The sequence below is a fragment of the Bicyclus anynana genome, chromosome 13 (assembly GCF_947172395.1).
Source record: "Bicyclus anynana chromosome 13, ilBicAnyn1.1, whole genome shotgun sequence".
Taxonomy (NCBI): Eukaryota; Metazoa; Arthropoda; class Insecta; order Lepidoptera; family Nymphalidae; genus Bicyclus; species Bicyclus anynana.
The window spans coordinates 7,525,635-7,551,984 of record NC_069095.1 but is presented as its reverse complement, the minus strand read 5'-3'; the positions used below and the strand labels follow the sequence as shown (position 1 = coordinate 7,551,984).

The 26,350-nt window shown below is 34.3% G+C and overlaps 2 protein-coding genes across 4 annotated transcripts; both read left to right on the top strand.

Moving 5' to 3' along the window:
* Positions 1–3,559: 3,559 nt before the first annotated feature.
* On the top strand, positions 3,560–20,730 carry LOC112043101 (organic cation transporter protein). 3 transcript variants are annotated; one of them, XM_052884915.1, is made up of 7 exons: positions 3,560–3,742; positions 15,121–15,290; positions 15,985–16,319; positions 17,457–17,777; positions 18,158–18,257; positions 19,319–19,428; positions 20,435–20,730. In XM_052884915.1, the coding sequence occupies exons 1-7, from the start codon at positions 3,727–3,729 to the stop codon at positions 20,493–20,495; spliced, it is 1,113 nt and encodes a 370-aa protein (XP_052740875.1). In that variant the 5' UTR covers positions 3,560–3,726; the 3' UTR covers positions 20,496–20,730. The 3 variants fall into 3 exon arrangements, with proteins under 3 accessions (XP_052740875.1, XP_052740874.1, XP_023934144.2); XM_052884914.1 differs by having other exon boundaries at positions 18,158–18,491; XM_024078376.2 differs by having other exon boundaries at positions 3,563–3,742; positions 18,158–18,785.
* Positions 20,731–20,866: 136 nt separating this feature from the next.
* Positions 20,867–25,302, top strand: LOC128198621 (uncharacterized). Its single transcript, XM_052884917.1, has one exon. It carries the CDS (start codon positions 23,382–23,384, stop codon positions 24,567–24,569), a length of 1,188 nt encoding a protein of 395 aa, XP_052740877.1. The 5' UTR covers positions 20,867–23,381; the 3' UTR covers positions 24,570–25,302.
* Positions 25,303–26,350: the final 1,048 nt, after the last annotated feature.

The window sequence follows — 26,350 nt, the reverse complement described above, 5'->3', positions numbered from 1 at the left end:
GCTCAATAATACGGGACCCCTGTAGTCCGGGGGCCCCGTATTATTGATACGGCTGATACGGCGGTAGCTAATGACTTGTGAGTGGGGACATGATATCTCATAATATCTCATGTGTTTAGTACACATCTGCTGATTTCTTTATTACAATTTTAAAAGACAAGGCTTTAATATTGAGGAATCAAGAGGCCCCTTAGGTTTTTAAATCTCATGCCCCGTCTATTTCCGGTTTAGTATTACCACATAATAGGTACCTGGTACAAAAACTTCGCGTAACCCTGACCCTGATATATCAGATTAGACTAAAGATACGTATTTAATATCAGATAATCGTAATGATTTGGGCTACTGTACTTATATCGAAATTTTATATTATTTATTACAATTGAAAAAGTGTATAATATAGAGGGTGTCAGGAAACAAGATATATTCCTTACAAGAGCTTTAAGTAGAGCACATTTGCTAGTTGATTTAGTCAAAAAACACCATGTACGTATCTTGGTAATTTCTGAGTTATAGATAGTTAAGGATTTTAATTGAAATATCCAATTTTCAAGTTAAAATTAACTGCTGTATAAAATCTAACGAGGTATTGTTTGTTATTTTGTCGTTTTCTGATATATTATACTTATTCCATTTTCTGCCTAAAATCAAAATACGTCAGAAAGTCCAGAAATTTTAGTTGAAATCCTTGAATCTTCCAAACCTCAGAAATTAGGTACTAAGTTTCGAACTTGATGATATGGTAATGGTATGACTAAATTAGTAACAAATGTGCTATACTTTAAGCCCTTGCAAGGAATGTATCTTGTTTCCTGTCACCCTGTACTGTACTTTATTATAAGTCTAGAGTCAAGAAGTGAGAGGCATCGTTTATGCAAGTATTTTATTTTATATGTAATTTGTTAATTTTAAATATAAGTTAATTCTTCGATAAAATAAAATTATATCTAGTAATACAATCAATGTAAATATGTAAATTTTACAAGGTCATAATGTTAATCTAATATTTTAATTGTAAAATCAACGTCATGAATTTACGTGTAGCAATACACATTAAGATATTTAATGATATTGCTAAGTAGTTTTTAAATTTATTTTATCGCTATTAAATCACTAAATAATCTAAATCATAACTGTGGTTAAAATATTAAGGCAACTTAATATGTAGACAATTCTGCGACCCTTTTTCATTAGATGCATTGAATGATTTATCTATGTCTATTTACAATATTCTGCTGACGAGATAAATATTTTCTATTTTAAAGATTCAGTAGAAAACTTGATGACGTGAAAGAAAGTATATTTAGGATCTTAGACTATAAGTTTTGTAAATAAGTTCATATCAATGTAAAAGCATGACAGATAGTTAAATACATTAATAAGAAATTACTGTAAATAACTTTAGTATGTAATTTTATCAGATATATTCGATTAAAAACTAAACATTGGACAAATTTGGCGCATTTTTATAAAAAAGTATAAATTATTTCCCGAGAGTTATTATGAAAAATGTAAAATAAATGATAATGATACTAGTTATTTATTGTGATAACATTATAAGGAAAATTGTTGGAATTGTTAGATAGATAAATAAAAATATACTTACATTGTGTAACTATATTTAGAAATACATAAAATTGTGTATAAAATCCAATAAAAAATAAAATGCTTGTTTGATACTTTGCTACTTTTATTTATCTTCTTATAAGTACGCATTACGTACGTACGTACTTCTTATAAGTACTCCGTATTGACGGCCTCCGTGGCGCAGTGGTATGCGCGGTGGATTTACAAAACGGAGGTCCTGGGTTCGATCCCCGACTGGGCAGATTGAGATTTTCTTAATTTGTCCAGGTCTGGCTGGTGGGAGGCTTCGGCCGTGGCTAGTTACCACCCTACCGGTAAAGACGTACCGCCAAGCGATTTAGCGTTCCGGTACGATGCCGTGTAGAAACCGAAAGGGGTGTGGATTTTCATCCTCCTCCTAACAAGTTAGCCCGCTTCCATCTTAGACTGCATCATCACTTACCATCAGGTGAGATTGTAGTCAAGGGATAACTTGTAAAGAATAAAAAAAAAAAAGAAAAAAATACTATTACAAGTACCTAAGTGCGATCCATCTTAGACGCACTGATAATAATCAACATTAGGTGAGATACAAACAATAATTAATTAATCAATGATAATGAATACGAATAAAATCGGTAATTTACGTGTGTACTTTACAGGCACTTCTGATAAGTGCGTTAATAAGTGACAACTCAATGATTGCGGATTAATATTTGAAAATCAGATAGGTAAAGAAAGTTATGGGCTAAAGGTTAAGGAAGGTTAAAGGAAGGAAAATAGACAGAAAAAACGAAACATTTTTTGACCTAGCCACGGCCGAAGCCTCCCACCAGCCAGACCTGGACAAATTAAGAAAATCTCAATCGGCCCAGCCGGGGATCGAACCCAGGACCTCCGTCTAGTAAATCCACCGCGCATACCACTGCGCCACGGAGGCCGTCGAATAGTATAAATGTATAATAATATTTTGAAGAGGTAAAGTTTGGTGGTGGAGTAAGTAATCTCTGGACCTGTAGAACCGATTTTGAAAATTCTTTTACCACTAGAAAGCCGAGTTATTTGTAAGTTTTTTGGTTTTATTTTATCCCCGTATTGTCATGGGAACGGGAAGTACGCGGGTGAAACCGCGGGGTGTTGGCTAGTATACCATAAAGAATATCAGGTTTATTTTAACCTGGCTGGCTACTTATCCCTTTTTTTTTATCCTTGACGGTGTACCGTACGGTTTTGCGGGCAGAGTGCCGTAGCCAAAAACGGAAGGCATAAAACTCAAACTAAAACTCAAAATTCATTATTTCAATTAGGCTTACTTTTCAAACGTCAAGTTATGTCATGATTTTTTTTTATTCTTTACAAGTTAGCCCTTGACTTTAAGATGGAAGGGGAATAACTTGTTAGGAGTAGGATGAATCCACACCCCTGTCGGTTTCTAGGCGACATCGTACCGGAACGCTTATTCGCTTGGCGGTACGTCTTTGCCGATAGGGTGGTAACTAGCCACGGCTGAAGCCTCCACCAACCAGACCTGGACCAATTAAGATAACCTCAATCGGCCAAGCCGGGGATCGAACCCAGGACCTCCGTCTTGTAAATCCAATGCGCACACCACTGCGCCACGAAAAAATTTCATGGTTTTAATAAAGTCGAAAACTTAAAATTAAAGTAACGAGGGTTCCAAACGCACCTTGGTGCGAAAGAGCCCACATCAAACTCAGACAAGCTTTATTTTTTTGTTTATCCCAAAGTACACACTACACCAGACCATATCTGAGACAATTTAAACAATATAAAATCCTTTATTGTATACAATATATGTATAGCTGGGAATCGAACCTGACAACTCTTGTAATCATTGCCATTACCAGATATGTCGAGAGTATTTGTATTATATTATCACAATCTCATCCAGATAAGATTTAGAATTGTGAATGTGCTTTATAGTCGCAGTGGCTAGCAAGGACAAGTAAACTGCTAATTGCCGGTGTTTTGTTATGCTTCAGTCGAATGCAGCCGTTGGTACTGACGGCAACACAGTGCAAATGTTCCTACCGCGGGATCTATGGTTCACGATTACGCTACAAGATTTTTATTGTTTATCCTTAGTTTCTTTGTAAAATAAATTTAACAGTTACCAGTTTAAATACTTACCACGTCAATATGGGACTATTTAAAAGTAAGTAAAACCTTGGATATTTCCTCTTGTACACTTAAGCTATTCCTCATTCGTGATCTGCATTGCAAAGACCTATATAGTTCTTCTAGCTTCCGTTTTCCTAACGATATATCTTCGAATCATGACTGAATAGGCACATTTTTACGTTTAATAAATAGGCTACATTACCAACCAGCAATCTTAATTGTTAAAAAATACGATTTATAAAGAAGTTCTGAAAAAGGAGTTTGCAAATTGCGCGCGCTTGTTTATATAGAAATACCGCCTCATTACAACGTTAGCAGCGAATATTTGGTCCAAGAGAAACATCTTATTTGTAATTCCGTTAAAAACACATTTAAATTCTGGGTTTAATTAAGGTTAGTTTGTGACGGGAGTTGACTGTTCTAATTTGAAGAATACTATATTTTGTCACAAGATTTTTCTGCAAATTCAACCTTTTTTGTTACAATTTCAACACGAACAGTATCTTAGACAAAGAAAATAATATTTTTATACTTAATACCTATATAGGTACTTTGGCTACCAATATACCTACTTTGCGTAGCAAAATTGTGTCAGTAAATAAATAAAAAATTTGGTTCATATTACTGTATCTATCGATCATTAAGCCCATGTTTATTTATTATTAACATGGAGTTTATTTATTATAAAAAACATAGGTAGGTAATCGAAATTGCAGTTTAAATACCATACCTACATAGTCCATTGTTCAAAACCTGTTCTGCAAAACGTATGCAAACTACGGAAATTATTCTCGAAAATACATTCGGCTTGAAGCTAAGACTGAATGCATTTATCTTCGTAGGTGTACTATGAATACTATGACGTCACAATATTTTTGGCAAAAATTATGGAAAGTTTTATGCATGCATTTGTTAACACTCTTATAGTCTAAGATCCGGCATTAGAAATATAAACTCATCTGTTTATTAGTGATAAGAAATAATTGATAAATAATACACACGTGCAAATATTTGCTAGGTTGCCTAGTTAAATTGCAGCCTGACACATTTTTCATGAAAATCTATGAAACCATGAACTAGATCAAATAAAACTAATTATAGTTAAATTAAGCAAAAAACAAAGCTTTCATTTGATAATATTAGACGACTAAATAACCGTTGAGGATATATCAATTACTCAACTCTTTATAATATCTGGCAACCCCATAGATTATGTGTGCAGGCAACCTTTACGTTTTTAATTCTGTTAAAGTATTATTTTAACTAGTGTACGATTTTCTTCATTATCCAATGAGGTAAGTAGATTAAATACATTAAATAAAAAAAATAATTATATAATACTATCCGGCCGCAATTTGACTAGGTAACCTTTTTGCTATGTGTCAATGTGAATATTTTCTATCATTTATTTTATATCCCAAATAAACAATACATGAGGGTATATATTTCTCAAACCGGATCTCATACTATTATAGCATACGAGGAAACAACATATACTACCTACTATGGAATGCATATACATTATTGATCATTTAAACATTCAACGTATTATAAGTTAATAAAAAAATATTATATTTCTGCAATAATAAAATACCCAATAATAATAGTAGGTAGGCATTCTAGACCCAACACGTTACCTGTGAATTATTTATGACCACCAAAACAATACGTCGACAGATCCTTGGTTTTCCAAGTTGGTTTTTATTTAAGAATCTTTGGGAGCAATTACCGTTCTCAGCGTTCTCACACAGTTACGATTTTCAAGGGGTTGGAATAACCACATCTTGGTTACTCTGCTGGGCTATTCACTAACTTTCTATTAGCCACTATTTGATATAATTAACATCAAATCAATAACAACTGCGTTTTCGTATTCCGTAAAGCCCATTGTTAACGAAAATAAAAATTTCATAGGTACAAATAGGTAAGTAATTATAATCAGTTAACAATAAATTAATACTTAGTGAATACGATATCACTTGATATAAGAATATCATCTGGCCTATTCATTATTTTGGTCCTTATTAACAACCTATGTGAACATCAAAAGAACTGAGAAATATCATCTACCTACATTGGACTTGTTCCGCCGGATAAAAAAAATTTAAAGGCGCCATCGTCAAATCTGCAATCGGCCAATACTAATATTATCGTCATATTTATTCATTTTAAACTATAATATTGACATTTTAGTAGCATATTTATATATATATTGTCGATACTAAATTGTTTTTTACCATGGCTGGACACATTGTCCACGATCATTGTGTACTTTTTTCATAACATGCACTGTATAATAGCAGTAGGTGTATCAAATATAAACAAAAATAAAAAAAATAAAATAAAAATATCTACGAAGGGTTGAAGGCACCGGATGGCATTTGTTACATAGAATCTCAATACGTCAAAGTTAGCGAATTAGCCTTTTTCGGGGATATAAAGACGCCATAGTAATTGAAATCTACTCTACCTGCATACTTCGCTATAAACTTCTATAGACAAATGTAAAATCTAAGCCGCAATTTTCATCGTTGCAGTTCGTGGCACACAATTGCATAAAAATGCATTATAAATTTAAAACAGGTTGTATCTTATTTATTATAACCTTGTGACCTTGGAATAAACATTTAGACCGCATCTACAAAACATCGACATTCAAGTACAAGTTTGTATCGAAACTATGGCTAACAATGCGATATGACTGAATTTTACTTTATCGACTTTACTTTTTTTTATTATTTAATAATTATAAGTTACTTGACTGCGATCTCACCTGATGTCAAGTGACGAGTTTAAGATGGACAGTCTTACTTTGAAGAGTCAGTAAGTATCTACAAGTTTAGCCTCAATAGCTAAACGGTCAGACTCTTTTTTTTCTTTTTGATAAAAATATTTGCCATATACTTTACAATTTGACCAATATTCCCATTCCCCTCCAACTAGTCAGGAAAGACTGTGCTAGGAGAGGGTACGATAATAGTCTACGATAATAATAGACCAACGGGGCGGGGATCGAACCATCACCCCTCGGTGATGTACGCTCTTGCCGTTGAGCTATTGAGGCTTACAATTACCGAGGGATGATGGTTCCATTCCCACCCCGTTGGTCTATTATTATAGTACCCACTCCTAATACATTTTTTCCCGACTAGTTGGAGGGGAATGGAAATATTGGTCATATTTAAAAAAGGTAAGGCAAATATCCTTTTAAAAAAATAGTTTATACTACCCATACCTCTGAAGGTTTTTATTTTTGGCTAATTGGCTGACCCAATTGAAAAAATTGTCATGTAAAAAATGTATTTCGCTGAAGTGTACCATAATTTAAAAAAATTGTACACTTATTTATACTAACTATAACCTACGTCTCTGTCAAATTTCATCTTTGTAAGTAAAGCGGTTTTCCAGTTTTCTTGATGAATTAAATACTTACCTTTAATAGTAATGACCTTTCGCATTTATACCTATATTAAGATTTTTATAAAGCCAAACTCGCTATGCTTTGTTTATTTATATAATATAAATTAAAGATGAGGTTACAAACCGCTAATTTTTAATATTAATTTCAATAAACTTGTTCTTATTTCCTTAAAAATAACAATAAATACAGTAAATTTGACAACAATAGATAGTTATTTGTATTATATCTTTGAATTACATTAAAAAAAATAATAAATTAGGTATGATATGACATGCATTTTCTTCCTTCATTTTTAATTTGTTTGTTGACAATAAATTTACACCGAGATTGGCTTTAGTATACCTAGTTAGTGTTGTAAATACTCGTACTAAACAAAGGAGGTTTAATTGCTAATAGCCTTGTAGGTACAAATGTTTTGCATGCAACTGTACGAATAAATTAAATTGGAGAATTTAATTTAAGTTCATAAAAACGTACCTAAGCAAATTTAATAGATTAATTATCGTAATAATATTACAAACACTTTTGAAACTTATAATAACTTATGTTAAGCAACGTTTTTATGGTGATAAGTAAAGTCAAAAACTAAAACTTGGTCCAAGAAGAGCCCACAACAAACTCAGCCAGAGTTTCTTTTTTGCTCATCACTATTTTACAATATTCTCTAATAGTCCTAAGTGCATTTTATTACCAAGTTTTCGTATCTATACCAATATTTTATATTTTTTTGATTGTTTGTTTGTATTTAATAAATAGGCTCCGAAACTACTAAGCCGATTTGAAAAATAGGTCGAGGTAAAAGGGTACAGGTAGGGTAGGGTAAGGGTAGAGATTGATTTGGATACCCTACACACACACACAAAGAGGGGTAGGGTAGGTTAGGTGTAGGGTGGGTGGGAGTACAATAGAATAGGGGTAGGGAATAAGCCAAAGCGAAGCTTGACCGGACCGCTAGTCATTTATATAACCATTAACAATATACAAGTTTTAATGATTATACATATAATAGGACTATATAAGCTAGCGTTTATATAAAAATTTGAACTTATTGAGAGACTTGACTTTGACGGCCTCCGTGGCGTAGTGGTATGCGCGGTGGATTTACAAGACGGAGGTCCTGGGTTCGATCCCCGGCTGGGCAGATTGAGATTTTCTTAATTTGTCCAGGTCTGGCTGGTGGGAGGCTTCGGCCGTGGCTAGTTACCACCCTATCGGCAAAGACGTACCGCCAAGCGATTTAGCGTTCCGGTACGATGCTGTGTAGAAACCGAAAGGGGTGTGGATTTTCATCCTCCTCCTAACAAGTAGCCCGCTTCCATCTTAGACTGCATCATCACTTACCATCAGGTGAGATTGTAGTCAAGGGCTAACTTGTAAAGAATAAAAAAAAAAAATAAATAAAAAAAAAAAGACTTGTCCGTGGTTTCATGTGGCAGGTTCATTATACGTATGCAATTAAATACCCTTGAAAGAATTACTAATTTTTTGTACATAACTTAATGTGGTGTGCAACAATTTTATTTTTATTTACATTTTAAATTTACTTGCGTTTTTATGAATATACCTACTTTAAATTCTCAGTACTGACTATGAACTGTCATAACTCATAACTAACTTTAAATAATTTCTTTGATTTCTCTGTTAACGAATCTTTATGTCACGAACAGCTCTCTTCTGCAACACAAATACACTAACAATATTAGTAGAATTTCAGTCAATGGTCTTATAGCGAAAAGCTTCGACCAACACCTTAAGAAGCTTTCGCTTATCTGTTAGATCAAGAGTCGGATACAAAAGGCAGTGATTCTTGAGACGGGGCGTATTCTGAGGAGGTTCCTCACTCTGGAGTCCTTACCACCGGTTGCTTGGACACTCAAATGTCCCGCAGGAGGGTTGGTTTTTTTTTTATAAATTTTTATAGTGTTTTGTATTTTATATTTATATTGACATTGATAAAAATTAAAAAAAAAGAACTAGTAAATAAATGAGAGTAAATACAATTAGTAGAATTAACCCAAAATAAAATACCAGATCTGTTTTTAACATATATTGCTTACATGCAAGCCAATGTGGTGGCTAACGTGGTCGACTATTAGCCTATCCACTCTCACACACATTGAGCACGAGTCTCCTCATTCGGAGAGGAGACTCGTGCTCAACAGTAAACCGAATATGGATTGTTAATCTTGATGATGTTTGATACTTCGGCTTGATAATGTTGACGTTATCTAACGATAAAATAAACTACCGAACAATCCTGCCCCCTTAGCCAAGTGCCACGTGATTATCTTTCTGCGATCGCTAACGCTTCGAAAACTAGAAAAATGTATGGGAATAACAGATCTTGATCACGTGACCTGTCGATAGCAAATGTCATTTCCATATATCTTTCTAGTTTTCGAAGCGTTAGCGATCGTAGAAATAGAATCGACGTGCCACTTGGCTAGGGGCAGACCCGTTGTCGTTACAATCAACGAATTCTAAATATAAACATGAATCAATTTTAATTGTGTTTTAAGTTACTAACCTGTCGTAATAATAATTATTATTCCATTGCAATATACACCAAAGCCTATTGTATACTGTGCCAAAGCCGTTGTGAACTGCCTGCTAATTCGAAATGTTATTAATTAGGTACCTACTACCTACTTCACTAGTATTATAAAGCTGACGAGTTTGTTTGTTTTTTTGAATCGCTTATCTCAGGAACTACTGGTCCGATTAAAAAAAATATTTCAGTGTTAGATAGCCCATTTATCGTGGAAGAATATAGGCTATACATAAGTTATTACGCTAAGGCCAACAGGAGTGGAGCACCAATGAAGAATGTTCAAAATCGGGAGATTTTTTTCTGCTGCGCTGCGTAAACGATTAAAGTAACACATAAATCATGTGTGACAGAATTATTCCCCTTTAAAAGTTCTAAAAAAAGTCCGTGACAGTGAAACTGAAATCCACGCAGACGAAGTTGCAAGCGTCCGCTAGTTATAAATAATATTGGTAGAATGTTTTAAATGCAAATAAAAAGTGTGTAACATTCTTTTTAAAGGGAGGCGTCCACAGATCCACATAGAACTTATTGGACGCGTCGCATCAAACAGATCGTAGTATACTTTGTCTACTACGTTCTGAGCTGATCTGATCGTACTATACTTATCAACAGATTCGTGCTATCCGTACAATGCGGATTAGTGGACGTATTTGTATGACTTTCTATACAAAGAATATTAAGATCCGTTTAATCTGATGCGTCCGTACATATAAAACGTAGGTACGCCTACCATAGATAGGATTTGATACATATCCGTTTCAAATGCTAATGAGTATTATACATTATCATAAGTGAACAAGTATTAAGTAGGTACAGCCTTCATAGATAAAATTTGTCTAACTTTTTTTATTGCTAAAATTATATATTATCATAATCTTGTAAGCTTAGCGATTTGGTCTGTGATAGTCATCTAAATATAAACTAGTCTTATACATATTATGCTAAAAAGATAACTAAACTAATTAACAGACTTTTTGTTAGACAGTGATCTATTTATAACTATGGGTAGGTACTATACCTAATGAGAGAGCAGGAATCGGGAATCTGTAATTTGAATAATTAAATTTTTTACCTGCTGATCAGTTTGAAGGTGGTGCTAACCCGGTGGTGTATTAATTCAAGCCATATATTAGGAATATCATAAAGACTTGATGATAACCCATATTCGGCTCACTGCTGAGCTCGAGTCTCCTCTCAGAATGAGAGGGGTTAGGCCAATAGTCCACCACACTGGCCCAATGCGGATTGGCAGACTTCACACACGCAGAGAATTAAGATAATTCTCTGGTATGTAGGTTTCCTCACGATGTTTTCCTTCACCGATTGAGACACGTGATATTTAATGTAAACTGATAAGGAGTTCCCTTAACTGTCCTTCGTTTTCATCACCAGACTCCTAATGATAGTCACTATCCATCTAGGTGGAAAGTTCTCATCAACACAAATGAATCTAGCCCAATCACAAGATAAAGTAGCTACTGTACACCGTTGAGGAGTTCCATTAACTGCCCTTCGTTTTCATCACCAGACCCCTGATGACAGTCACAAACCATCTTGGTGGCAAGTTTTCATCTATACAAATTTATCAAGAACAATATGAAGGTAGCTACTGTAAACAGTTGGGGTGTTGCCTTAAGTGTCCTTCGTCTTCATCACCAGACACCTAATAACAGTTACAACCCATTTCGATGTAAAGTTCTCATTCACACAAATTAATCAAGCCCAAACACAAGGTGACTGCTGTAAATCCTTGAAGAGTTCCCTCTCCTGTGTTTCAGCTCTATCATAAAATCGAGCCCAGAGCTTTATTAAGTTGTAGTGCTTTAAAGTGCTTAATAATAAAGTTAACAAACGCACTAGTCATTCTCATAATTTTCGAAAGTTCTCCTCGATATCTCCAAGACCTCTTGATCAGATCCTAACATGACAATGGAACCACCTCAAGACCTGTTTCAAACAAAAATAGAATTAATCAAATCGGTTCAAGCGTCTTCGAATAGTCGTGTAACATACAAAAAAAAAAACACAAGGAAACATACAGTCGTATTGAGGACCGGTATTTTAAAAATAGAGCAATAGAACACAAAAACCAATTTTGATTTTTTTTTACCAATCTCTTGAACTCTATAACGAATTGTAATGCACTTAACAACACATACATTACTTGTACATTCGTTTTTAAGTCTTAATATATTAAAAAACTAACAATTACTCATAATAATAATATAAGTTATTGTTTATTTTTGTTTTTAGTGTACAATAAAGTATATTTCTTCTTCTACTGGTAATATTATAGAATAATAGCGGACTCGCTCAAGCTTCGCTTTGACTTATTAATTTATTTATTTGCACTTCTTCCCTATCCCTACCTTACACTACCATACTCCTACCCCTACCCCTACCCTACCCCTACCCTACCTCTACTCTACCCCTACCCTATCCCTATACCATACCCCTACCCTACCACTACCCTATCCTAGGCTTTAGGGGTTTGAAAAATAGATGTTGGCCGATTCTCAGACCTACTGAATATGCACAAAAAATTTCATCAAAATCGGTCGAGCCGTTTCGGAGGAGTTCAAGTTCGAACACCGCGACACGAGAATTTTATATATTAGATAATGGAAATAATTAGCAGTAAATAAAGCAACATCTATATTATCAATGCCCGCTTGTTTTCTTGTTCAGTTCTTTTTTTTATCAATGTTATTTTGGACCCCATGGATAAAATGTTATTCGAAAAAAAAAGTTGTAAATAACAACTCCACAAAATATTGTTAACATGTAATTTATTGATGCAAATAAAATAAAATAATGAATGTCAACATTGTTAAATGTTTATACTATGTTGATTACATACCAAATTGTACATTTCCTAATTACCCGTCAGTTTGGATTGTTTGGAGTATAGCTAACAAAATTTGTAATCTTAATCCGTCTTGAGCAATTATAGCCTTGCAATCCGAAACGTATACACGTATAAACGTAACCTACCTCTACAATAAGGTAATCTAATCATAAAAAACTGTACCATCAAAAACATGAGAGTAAGATAGTGTCTTTATCGACTAATAGATACTTACTACATTAGATTAAACATTAAAAAACCGTTTACGATACTCTCATAGCACCACACTACTAAATTCGAGTTACTAAGATTGATTTGGGATTTACTACTTGTTATGTAAATCATAAATAGTAATTCATCGTAAACTTGTCTTGTAGAACATTCCTATCAGTTATTATCGTAAAATAAAGACTAGAAAGTCCTAATAGTTTTAATATACTAGCGGGAGAGCCGTGATAGCCCAGTGGATATGACCTCTGCCACTAATTCTGGAGGGTGTGGGTACGAATCCGGTATTACTACAAAAAAATTACAATCTCCTAATTATGTCGACAAGTTGTAGAACGGACCAACCACCAAGTCCTTGAATATACTTAGCTATAGCTTAGTACAATCCCACTCTAACGAATACTGAATAAATCTTCATGAATGAATTAGATACCAAACCGGTTATTGCGCTCTCATTACAGTGAATTGTTGAAATGTTAAATTCCTGAGGAATTGTTGTTAAAATTATTAATACAAAGTTTATGCTCATGGCTTTTAATTAACTATCGGTTGCAATTACCACCATCGCATCGGTGCTATCAAACCAAATCAGTTCAGCCGTTTTTGTGAAAATGTGTAATAATTATACAAACATACAAACATTTACATACAGAAATTTCACCTCACCTTTCCAATTTTTTAATATGTAAGTCTAGTGGGAAACTATGGACCATAGTGACCATGGTGACTTTGGGATATGTACTCGTAACATTGCAAAACGCCCTAAACATCTGAGTATAAAGCCTAAAAATAGGGCCCCAGACTTTTCAGAATAACTCATAACTGTAAGTAGTTAAAACTTAAGAAAGAAAAAATTAAAAAAAAAACCGTAACTTTTAAAACTCTGCAAAATTGCATCGTCTTTGAAAAAGAACCTCAGTAATGTACAAACTTAAAAAAAATCTCAATCATTATCGGATCATTGTCTTGTGAATATTAAACTATGTATACTAATGCCGCCGACAAAAAATCTAATTAACAAGAAACATGCAAACCTCCTTCGCAGCATTTTGCACTTTGCACGCTTGCCTTGAACTTTTGTGCAGTTATTTGCAAATCTATTTATATCTTCTTCCTTAATATCGTTTTAAAATCTAAATAAGAGTGAACTTATATCTCTTATAGGTTCTTGTATCTCTTGCACATTCTAAAACCATCAAGAATATTGCACTTACCTATAAAAAGGAGGATATTGTGTACCTACCATTGAATACGCATTAATTTTATAGAAACCTCTATAGAAAACCCTTAGTTATGGACCACCAAACAAAATAGCTATCTTAAAATTAAATAAATTTTTCATTTTTTATACTTAAAGAGGTACTCTTGCTAAATGTTTATGAAGTAGTTCTTTAGGCTCGGTAATATTCTAAAACAGCTTGACCCATTTGAATATTTACTTTGCTTTAATAAAGAGATTGTTAAAAAAATACATTGGTAAACACCAAAGGAACAGCAGTTAAGATTTCGACTTTAGTTTGAGGGTCGGGGTTTCCACCCTCAACATGTTCGTTCATATCTGATTGGCGAAGCGAATACACCTTGGCTGAGTTTGTTGTGGGCTATTCTTGGACTAAGGCGCATTTGGAGCCCTCGTATTCTCCCTCCTTTAATTTTAAGTTTTCGACTTTTCTTACCACCATAATCATGACATAGCTCGACGTTTCAAAAGTGCTTGAAAACTAAAACTCGAAATTTTTGAATTTGTAGTGAAGTTAGGTAATATTTTCTTCAACGGAAAGGGAAAACAGTTTACTTCACACACCACGTAAATTACCTATCCATGCTAAGCTAATCTCACTCTACTGATCTCTTTCCGGCGTGTCTATCTGCCGTGTTATCCTTGAGGAAATAGAGTAGCATCATAGTGCATCTGTGTTGCTGCACACACTTATGCCTAATAGGTAAATGGCTAACCTCAAAGTGAGATTGGCCGCCATGTTCGAAATACGATTAGGAGGACAATAATGTTAAAATATCAGCTAAAGAGAAATGAAATTAAATGAAAATACTCTTTATTGTACACCGAAAATTATAAAATAAATTAAGTAATTGTAAAATAAAAGAAATAAATTAAGTAGGTACCTACAATAGGTCGCCTACCTATTGTACCTACTTAATTTATTTCTTTTACTTCGCTGAAGCGATCTCTCCCAAGCAACTTATAAATAGCGGAAATAATAAATAATCATATATAGGGAAGGGTGTACGCACGAAAAGAGAAAAAGGAATATAAAAAAAAACACCATTAAAATAAAAAAATAAATACTTATACTACTATTATAAAGAGGCAACTGGAGTGATTATAAAAATTGTATGTTTCAGTAAGCCCCGTTCAAGTACTAAATAAAGGAAACCAACAAGATTCCGCCGAAGAAAAAGATGCCGTGTCGACCATCATTGGAAATTATGGTCGATGGCAGCTGATGATGACGTTAATCTTACCACTGTTTGCCCTCCCATCTACTTTTCATATATATTTGCCAACATTTACGGTAAGTCACATTTGATAGCCCAGTGAATTCTGCCTTCGATTCGGTGGGCATAGGTTCAAATCCAGTCCGGAGCATGTACCTCCAACTTTTTAGTTATGTGCATTTTATGTTATGTGTGTTTTCTCATCGGTGAAGGAAAAACTTCGCGAGGAAACCTGCATATCTGAGAACTTTGAAGTCAGCTATTCCGCATTGGGCCAGCGTGGACTATTAACCTAACCCATCTCATTAGTAAGTAAGTAAGTAAGTAAGTCTCGTAGTAAGTCATAATCACCTTAAATAATAATAATTATTATATGATAATTTTTAAATAATAATAATTATCCGCCTTTTTAACGCCATCCACAGGACCTATTTTAGGGCACAGGTTACGTGAAAAAGTCACAGAAGTAGGATATATAATGAAATTAATTTAATCGACGAAGCTCTAAACTGCGCGTAGCCCGACACGCACTTCGACCACCAAGGTGCACGTCGATTCTCTTTCTACGACCGCTAACGCTTCTTAAACTAGAATGAATGGGAATGACAGATCTTGATCACGTGACCTGTCGATAGCAAATGTCATTCCCATGCACCTTTCTAGTTTTCGAAACGTTAGCGATCGTAGAAAGAGAATCGACATGCCACTTGGCTAGGGGGGCTGTACGTTTAAACAGATAGCTAATTGACCTTTAATAACGTTACCTTACAGACAAAACTAACGGATTTTTGGTGTCGAAGGCCTGCAAATTTGTCAAGTCTACCAGTAGAAAGCTGGATCAACTACAGTCAACCTATAGATGCCTGCTCTGTACGAGAAGTTCCTCAAGGAATAACTGTGGAGAGCATAATGAATAACACGGCTCCTATGTTGGAGTCTTTAAAAAAGTGTTTGGAATGGGAGTACGATCGTTCAGAAGTTGGAGACACTATCATAACGGAATGGAGCCTAGTGTGTGATAATGCCAGTTTCACCACATTGTCTGAAGTGGCGTTTCTAGTCAGCGTTGGTATTGGGGGCGTGACGGGGGGATGGTTTTCTGACAAGTAAGATACTTATTATTTTTCACAAACGGTTAATATTTATTAAAACACAAAATGTAAAACTTAACTGTTAATACTTATCAAGCCGCCTTTGGTAGGGTGCCCATCACGCAGGCAGCATTCCCGCTTTGAATTGCTATTGAAATTATTTGCACGTTAAAGTTGCTTGCCCGAGGGTCGCCTGTTGCCTCCCTGAGACGTTTGCTAATCTCCTTGTGGAGAATCTGGGCGCTCCTGCTCCACCTAGTGTCTCGACGCCAAACGGATCGAATTCACATTGGGCGTCAAGACAACTGTATTTCAGTAAAATACTTATTTGTTCAAGTAATCCTAGGCTAGCAACTGCACCAGTGTGTCGTTGGCAATGGTATGTGGCTTCGAACGAGGTCCTAAGTTCGAATCCTGGGTCATGGAGTATGCCAATGAGTTTTTCTTTCTTATAAGAAATTTTCAGTTAATATGATATAAATGCATTCGAATAAATACACAGTACACACACACATTAAACATAAACCAGCTGTCCAATTCACGAACTTTGGTCTATTAGCCACCAAATATAATTAACGTCATATCGATAGCCGCATTATTCGTATTCCGCGAAAAGCACATTGCTTAAAATTAGAATGTCAAGCAGTTGTTAGTTATATTGATAGCGATAAATTATTAGAGATACGAAATGCAGTGTCTTAAGAACAAACAAATACACGGCGCAGTGGTATGCGCGGTGTATTTACAATACGGAGGTTCGATCCTCGGTTGAGATATTGAAATTTTCTTAATTGGTCCAGGTCTGACTGGTGGGAGACTCCGGCCATGGCTAGTTACCACCCTACCGGCAAAGACGTACCGCCAAATAATGTAGCGTTCCGGTACGATGCCGTGTAGAAACCGAAAGTGGTGTGGATTTTCATCCTCCTCCTAACAAGTTAGCCTGCTTCCATCTTAGACAGCATCATCACTTACCATCAGCTGCGATTGTAGTCAAGGGCTAACTTGTAGAGAATAAAAAAAAAAAAGTTTGACAAAGTTGGATGAATAGGCCAGCTTGACTGAATAGACGTGTTCTTATAGTCAGAAAATAAAACAATTGCATTTAAATATAATCATTTGAGTACATATTAATATATGCTTTTGTTGCAGATTTGGTCGCAAACGAACACTGATGGGTATGATAGCATTCCAAAGTATACTGGGTGTATTATGTATTTTCGTTAAGACATTCACACAATATATTCTGGTACGACTCGCTCTGGGACTGGTGTCAGTATCAATTGTGTACGCAGCCTTCGTACTGTCTGTGGAACTGGTGGGCGGACGATGGGTGACGATCGCAGGATCTTTCAACTTCTTTCCATTGCCTACAGCTTACATAATAGTATCGCTGGTATCAATCGCCTTGCCTGACTGGAGAGATATCCAACTTGCACTGGCTATACCAGGACCGTGTCTACTTCTACTTTGGTAAAGTATATTGCAGCAATTATTTTATTAATTCTCAACATTGACTATTTTAATTCTTACATTCAGTTACCTTAGTCAAAAAACTGACTGTCTTAAGCCCTTTTAATTACTCAATTTTTTTTAACAAACTTAACTTTAACTGATGTAAAAAGTATGTGATGTTAAATGAATGAATCAAATTGGGCACAAAAGTTTGTTATCTGGAATATCGCAAGTACCTACTCCCGAGTTAGTAAGTATTTTAGTAAATCGATTAATAAACCCAAAATTAAATCAAATCACGCAAAGCAAAAGTTACTTTTGATCATACACATATCTTCCTGGATTACTGGATTCAATTTTTTAAATATTTACACATAATATCTACTTCCTTCCCACAGGTTTGTTATACCAGAATCACCTCGATGGTTGTTAAGTACCGGAAGAATTGAAGAAGCTAAAACTATATTAGAAAAAGCAGCAAAAATTAACAACAGAACTGTTGACGATGTAGATAAAATAATAAAGTTATACTCAACTGATCATAAGAAAGAGGAACCAAGCGTACTAATGCTTTTTAAAGGATATCTTTTAAAGAGAACATTTTGTTTATTTATCGCTTGGTTTTCAATGAACCTCGCATATTATGGTTTAGTTTTGAATATTGGTAAATTCAACTTGGAAAACCTGCATATGACATCGATTATACTAGCTGTAGTTGAAATACCAGCAATAGTAATAAGCATTCCTATACTGTTAAAATCTGGTAGAAAGTTTCCTGTGTTCGCTTCAATGGTTATTTGCGGGTTGGCTTGTATAGCAAGTGAATTGTTTACTATATTGCTAGATAATACCTGGGTTATTATATCATGTTTGATGATTGGCAAGTTTACCATCTCGGGAACTAATGTGATGTTACCAATATACACGGCAGAGTTGTACCCAACTGTAGTGAGAAATCTTGGTGTCGGTGCTACTCAAGTCGCTGCAGGGCTGGCGCTTATTTGCATTCCTTATTTATGGGACTTGGTAAGTTACTTAGTAATCAAATTCTGCTTCAAGACATTTAGACATTTAAAGCTTTTATAATATTATGAGATTTTAATTTTATTTATATCTTGTTCAATTTAACAATAGGTATATTGTATTCGTTTTTTTCAAACTGTGAAAGATAATCAATCAATTAAACTTCCATTAAAAAACTTAATTGGTAAAAAAGGGTACTTGGTCTAGTAGTCAGGTCAAGTCTTAGGCAAGGCTTTAAAATATTTTAATAGGATTGTTTTTCTTTCAAGAACATCTCATAAGCACTTCGGGGAAGTTAGTATTGCATCAATCAACATCAATATCCGACAATGAGATGGTTCATGATCGTCACAAAGTTAAACACGTAATGCGCCAACCCGCATTGAAGCAGTGAGATATAGTATAAGCTCCTATCTTCTACAAGAAGAGAAGCTTGGCCCTGTAATAGGCTATTAAAGATAGGTTGATGATGAAAACTAAAACTCGAGAAATCCTTGAACAATTTCACCAAGTTAACTAACTGTGTTTGGTTTCAGACGGCACTCAATGCTCACTTACCAATGTCCGCACTGGCAGTGCTGAGTATAGCTGGGGGTGGTATAATTCTTCTGCTGCCTGACACGAAATCCGCTAAAGATGAATCAAGGTAAAACTTTGACATCTATGAAAATTATGTAAATACAGATAAAAAATGAAATACACCTTCCTGTTATTTTACCATTAGTCAAACTAACGCTGGAAAAAAGGTTGGAGTCCTGTGTTTATTAGTCACTAGCAGTAACGACTTACATAAATACCTAGATCTCGTCACAATAGCCCAATATATGAAACAGCTGTCGAAAACTTATATTGAGAGAGCCGCCACCAACCCCAACTAACTTACAACCCCAACTAACTTGCTACACCCCTGATTTCAACGCCGATTGTAGATCTAGACGCCCAAAAATTATTAATCTATGGTTAACGGTGTAGGTTGACGATTTACTTTTAATGTCAGTAATTTTTTTTTGATTTGTAATCTTATTGTTTACTGTTTGTTAACCCAAATAAATAAAAAAAAAAAAATGTCCTTTACGATCCTGACGATGACATATCAAACGACAATGTTTCCTAGGGAACAAACAAAAGCTACACAGCATCTTCGCCGGTAAAGACGAGGTCCCCGATATCTGCCGCCACTCGGACGTGGGCTTTTTAACTCACGATCTCGGAAGCACCGGACCTGATACACTCAGGCTAAAATACCATTCCCGAACGGCCCTCTAAGCCTAACCGAGTCTCAGAGGAGACGCCCTTCGAGGGTCGTTCCGCCCATCTACTCTGCTTCTGCCTTTGGCCCCATCAGGCCTCACCCAAACCCCCCGGTGACGCCGGTGAGGTCCCAGGACCATATTGCACTTACCTACACAATCAGAAAATCATTCACTAGCAGACTAATAAAAGCAATGCTTTGAAAGACAGAAATAGTTTATAAAATATAAACCTATCTGTATTTTATTGATTGGACTTTAGTCCAGAACTCCAGACTATGAACCATCTCTGTGTTTTATTGAGTTCAGTTAATTCTTTCGAGAATAATAAATGTTAATACATAACTATGTCTAGGTACTGAAATTGTATCAATATATTTACATTATTTATGTTATTTACAGCAAAGAGACCACAAACACAGCATGCGGCGGTACTTTTAAGACAACTGAAAATACGTCATGAGCTTGACTTGCCAATGAAGAATGAAGGTTAAGATTTCAAGACTAATAGAACATAGTGTGAGCCAGCAAAAAGCAGGAGTTGGATTAACACAGAAAGTTATACTTAAGTCTATGATGGTTGCTTCCTCGATCATCCATGTCAATTAACAAAGTCTATGGCAATTTATTTTGCAGACTGATAAGAGATAAGAGTGTATCCTGAATCATAAAATGTAATATAATTTTATTTTACTATGGGTATATCATTTTATTTGTACCTGAGTATGACTCTGAATTCCTCGTAAAAGACATGACCGAATTTGATAACACTTTTGTGTAGATAGGTAGGTACCTATCTACCTGGTACATACGTATGTTGTATGTAGGTTTCTGAATGGTTTGGTGACGATCGAATTCCACTACCAACAATCAGTGGCGTGCATTTCATACATGCATTAAAGTTCTGCAAAAACTAAGAGATGTTTTTCTTATTGCTTATTAAATGTAGATTCCCAGTACCTATGCTTAATTTTGCATACCCTGATGGAAAAACTTATACACGCCACTGTCAGCGATACTTGTGTAATACAAATACTTGTAGTAATAAAAGTAATATTTATTAAAACACAAAATGTACAACTTAAATATTAAAATAGGCATACATTGAAATAAATTAACTAAATTTATAAAATTAAAATAAATTCAAACAATTGGATTTTCTAGATTTTTAATTTTAATCGTTTGCCAGAATATTTTATCCTAAACATTCCATAACCCACACTTTCAAACACTATTTTCTCTACAGTTGGTGTTGTGACAATCGTAATTAATTATAATTTGCTAATTAATTAATTTGTATTGAAAAGTGCATATTTGACGAAAGATAAAAGAATCTTTAAAATTTCATAATATGTAATTAGTGGATCTATACTCGTACATATGAATGTCTTACATTGTAATTCATGTAGGTACTAATAGTATGAAGATGTCCTAAAATGCACGTTGTTTGTAAATGTCATACATAGGCTATATTTAATTTTTCCTCGTATTCACACGGGAACAGGAACTACGTGAATGGAACCGCATCAGCTAGTTGGTAAAGTAACATAATAATTACACTATTTTCTTTGTAAACATCATTGCATTATTTTATTTACAGGCGTTTGCCTGATCAAGAATCTAAGACAGATTCAGAGTTTTTCGAAAATCTACTCGCTAGTGTAACTCGTTGAAGTTTTAAGAATCTTTACTTAATAATTTTTAGTCAAAAGTTTGACGAATTATAATAAGTAAATAAGGTATGATAGATAATATTAAACGTTTTTAAGATAATTTATAAATTTGTGTATTTTGTTATTATAAACAAAGGTAACTAAATGAAATTCTCATTTAATTTTATATATATTGTTTATTTCACCGGTTCTAAAATTTTAAATCTTAAAATTTCCATCCAGTGGGAACACTATTCCGTACCGACTCTTAAATCTATGATTACACCACTTCTCTTTTCAGATACATATTATTACTCGTATATAATCAGGATACTCGTACAGGATAAGCCAAGAACCAAAAAAATCTATTCAGGACAATCATTTATTGCAATACTAAATACGTCAATACTATACTTACGACTGTAATAAATCTGTACATTGAATTGATTGAAGATATTTTAAAAATTTGTGTTGGTCAAGATTTAGAATAGAGTATTTTAAAATTACACATTTATATATGGAAGCAAATGGGAATATTTCCAAAAGCGACAATAATGTATTTATTTTTTAATGAAAAAAAAAATATTTAATTTAATAAATGTGCTAACTTTTTCTCAATTACATACATATTTTTATTGACACATCGTAGCAGCGAATCGTGCACATTGTTTTCCTACACTGCAGAGGTTGCAGTGCTATAGACGGAGAGCCTGTAAACCCTCGCTAGAGACCCTTGAAGTTTCAAATTAAATAGTGTTTTACGAAGGGTTGCCATGAAGCCAATGTCTGGCAAATGGGAATATCATTTATCATATACGTTATACTTAGACGGTTGAGGGTCTAGATCTTTAAACACTTCTACCTCCCAAAGTCAGCACGGTCCAAACTCAATTGGCAACCGTACTTACTTAGGAGCATGAGTTTACTTTCAGCTTTTATAAAATAACGAAGGTCTGGGGTTCACTTCTTCTTCTTCTTCTTCTTTTCGGATCATCATCGTTTCGTTTCATATTTATGTTATCAAAAAGAGTCATTATCCAGTATCATCAGGAGAAAAAGTGATGTATAAAAGCTCTGTCAGAGATTCGTCTTACTTCTCTGCGTGTGTGATGTCTGCCAATCCGCATTGGGCCAACGTGCTGGACTATTGGCCTATCCCCTTTCATTCTGAGAGGAGACTCGAGCTCAGCAGTAAGCCGAATATGGGTTGATAATTATGATGATGATGATAAATTATAAATAATATCAGAATATATAGTGGCACAACCGAGTCAATGACTCGAGATGCTCTTCAAGAGGAACGGTATGGGTAAAATAGAGTTAATATAAATTTTAATACCTCTCCAATTTAGTATTAAAACAGTAATTTGTTTAATACTCGTAGGTTTTGAATGTTAATCAATATAGAACAGAAAAAGCTTTTAAATCGACAACATCAAGATAAATTGATAGATAAGAATATTAATGTAAATAAAAAGTCACTAGAGGTATTCATAATTGATCCATTTATCGTATTGCCCCTGCTGTCACTTCAATTTATATATCTGCAGTAATTTCATTACCTTAAGTGAATGTTGCCTGTAAATAAATAATCAATTGAATGATTTGAGAGCACCGAATATAGTTTATTCAAATGTCTAACGTGAAGTGTGACTGTGGCTTTTATTACCTACTCATTAGAATTGTAGTTTTTTAAAATGGAAGCAAAAGTATTAGAAAATAATCGTGATCTGATTCTGGGCGCATTAAATCCGTTGCTAAAAGTTGAAAATATGTTAGGCTTCTTTCGATTCCAAGTTGTAAATGGTCAGCTAAAAACATCGAGTAGAAAAATGAAACTCTATGCATTATTTGTGATTTGTGTCGTAATCATGACTTACTATGTTTTATATTGCAGTGCATTATCTTCTAAATCTATTAATATCTTTGAGGGGGCATCTGCACTGATAAAGACACTACAGTATGCTGTGTTATTAGTTAATGTTTCGTGTTTTAATAAAAATAGTATAGTTATCATTGAGTCATTTGCTATAATAGATTATGAACTTAAAGCTGCAAGTAAAACTGTTTATAAAAAAACCCGACAGCAAGTACTAATTAGTTTATCTGTATTGATTGGGATATATACAATTGGTTTAATGTACGAATGTAAAAATTGGTGTAGCGAAAATATATACAGTACTTTTTTCCACCTTGTCACTGATATCACGCGTCATATTCAACTATTTATGTTCTTTATTTTTGTGAAATTAATAACAATGCGTGTAGATATTCTGAACGAATACTTAAAACAAATCACTGATTTAAAAAGCGAAAACCAATCTGATACTTACTCAAACAATCAATTGCCTCACAGTGTTGTAAATTTCAACAAATATTTTGGTGGCCCTTTGAATAAAAACAAGAGAGAAATTATATCCTTGGCAAAAGCTTTCGATGCTTTAGGGGAAACTACAAATAACATAAATGAACTTTTCAATTACCAAATATTCAATGCCCTCATCTGTACTTTTGGTTATAGCATTTTATTGTCTTGGATTGCAGTTCAATATTACTATTATACGCACAATATTGATACTATATTAGCACTAATGTCACAATGTCTTTCTGAATTGTTTTTTATTGCTTTGGTATGTTATGTATGTGAGGGTATGTATTTAAAACGAAATACTACTAGAGTGTCAGTAAATAAACTTATTATGGATTACGATCTCCCTCGTGAAAAGCGAATTCAAGCGAAAGCGTTCTTTGATTTGATTGAAGTGTGGCCAATGCAAATACATGCCTATGATATGATTTCTATTGACATTAAACTGATGTTAAAACTAATAAGTGTATCAACGACTTATTTAATCGTTGTAATTCAAATGTCAAAATTTACATAATTCACTATGTTAAGATGAATACCTACGCCCATAACAGAGCAAATCAGACGAACAAGATAGTGACCTAGCTCGTTCCTCTCTGTAAAAGTATAAGATCAACCATCTAACACGTTTATAAAACTACTTTTATACATTCGATGATGTCGTGTAAATCAACTTTGTCAAAAAAAATATCTAAAAAGATTCGATTTTTCAGCCTGAACAGCAATACATCGATCGAGTAATCGAATATTCTGTGTAACAATACCAAACGGTATGTTTGTTAAAGTTGTATGACTTTGTGTACACGTGTGTATTATATGTTTAAGAACACAAAATATATTTATTCGTGTTAAATATTTTCGATGTGTGAATTTGAGCATCAACTCTCTAGAAATATAACCCATAATTCTGTGCTACCGAGCACAGACTTGTGGATTCTATAATAATTCTAATAATTACTAACTTTGTGTATTGTCGTTGTATAGGTATTTTTAGATTGAATAAGATTTTATAATAAGCTTGTCCCAGACAAGTTCGATTATTAGGTTAGTTGTGTTTGTGATCATATAGATAGTTTGTGATGCTAGTTAAAAATTAAGAACTTTTCAGTTGGTTAGAAAGCGTGTATAATTTTTAAAATAAACAAATATGTTACGTTAATTCTGAACTTAAGCGGATTAGTACAAATTATTGTCTAATTTTTTTACTTCGTGCGATGTTTTCTAAAATTTTCAAGTGTTGTGATTTATCATCATTAAGGACATAACCTCATAGACTTCCAAACATAACGTTATCGAGCCGCCAGCATCCGGCGACTCCCTGCAACCTGCTTAATGTCCTCGGTCCACCTAGTGGGGGTCGACCAACACAGCGCTTTCCGGTGCGGGGTCGCCATTCCAGCACCTTGGGGCCCCCAACGTCTATAGGCTCTTCGTAGTATGTGACCTGCCCATTGCCACTTCAGCTTCGCGACTCGCTGAACTATGTCACAATGTCAGTAACTTGTTTTTATGATTAAAGTCAATTATGTCTACTAAAACTATCAGTTGTTTAATTCCTTCTTCTCTCTTTCTATGTCTGTACTTACAATGTGTATTTCTTAATAAAATATTGTAATGAGTTTTGACATTTTAAAGTGTTGTGATTGAACTTAATTCTGTATATTAAAACTGACAGTTGTTTTATTTGTTCTTCTCGATTTCATTAACTGTACTTACCTAAATATATCTTGTTATACAATAATAATAATGTGTTAATTAAATATATAAGATTTATTTGATGATACAACAAGTACCTGAAGTGTTTTATAGGAAAGATTAATGAACGGATTGTCATGCAATGTTTACCAGAGTGATTTGTGTGGATACAGACAATAGACAGATTGATACAGACAATAGACAGAGTGGTTTGTGAAAAAAGTAAATACTGTTGTACAGTCAGAAAAAATTACGAATTACATACATTACATACAGCCGAACGTAGAACCTCCTCCTTTTTGGAAATCGGTTAAAAAGTGAAGTCGTGTTACATCAATAATGCTGTCTAATCCTAAATTCTAAAATATTTAATCATCGCCACTCATCGACGACGTAAAGAGACTAACTATTACGTAGAACAACACTAGTCCTCGTATAGTGTAAGCACATTATTTATAAGCGCATCATCATTATCAGCCTATTTAACAGGCGAGGCCTGACCCACTTATAGAGCCAGGCCTCGTTGTACATAGGAGAGATGATATGGAGCATAGACCCATCACGTTGCTCCGTTGTTGCGATAATGTTAAATTAGTTGACGAC

Bases quoted from the DNA above. Each gene is read 5' to 3' on its own strand.
- LOC112043101 (XM_024078376.2), top strand. The intron at 16,320-17,456 runs GTAAGATACTTA...CTTTTGTTGCAG, and splicing joins GGGGGATGGTTTTCTGACAA to ATTTGGTCGCAAACGAACAC. The intron at 18,786-19,318 runs GTAAGTTACTTA...GTTTGGTTTCAG, and splicing joins TTCCTTATTTATGGGACTTG to ACGGCACTCAATGCTCACTT.
- LOC128198621 (XM_052884917.1), top strand. From the start codon at position 23,382: ATGGAAGCAAAAGTATTAGAAAATAATCGTGATCTGATTCTGGGCGCA.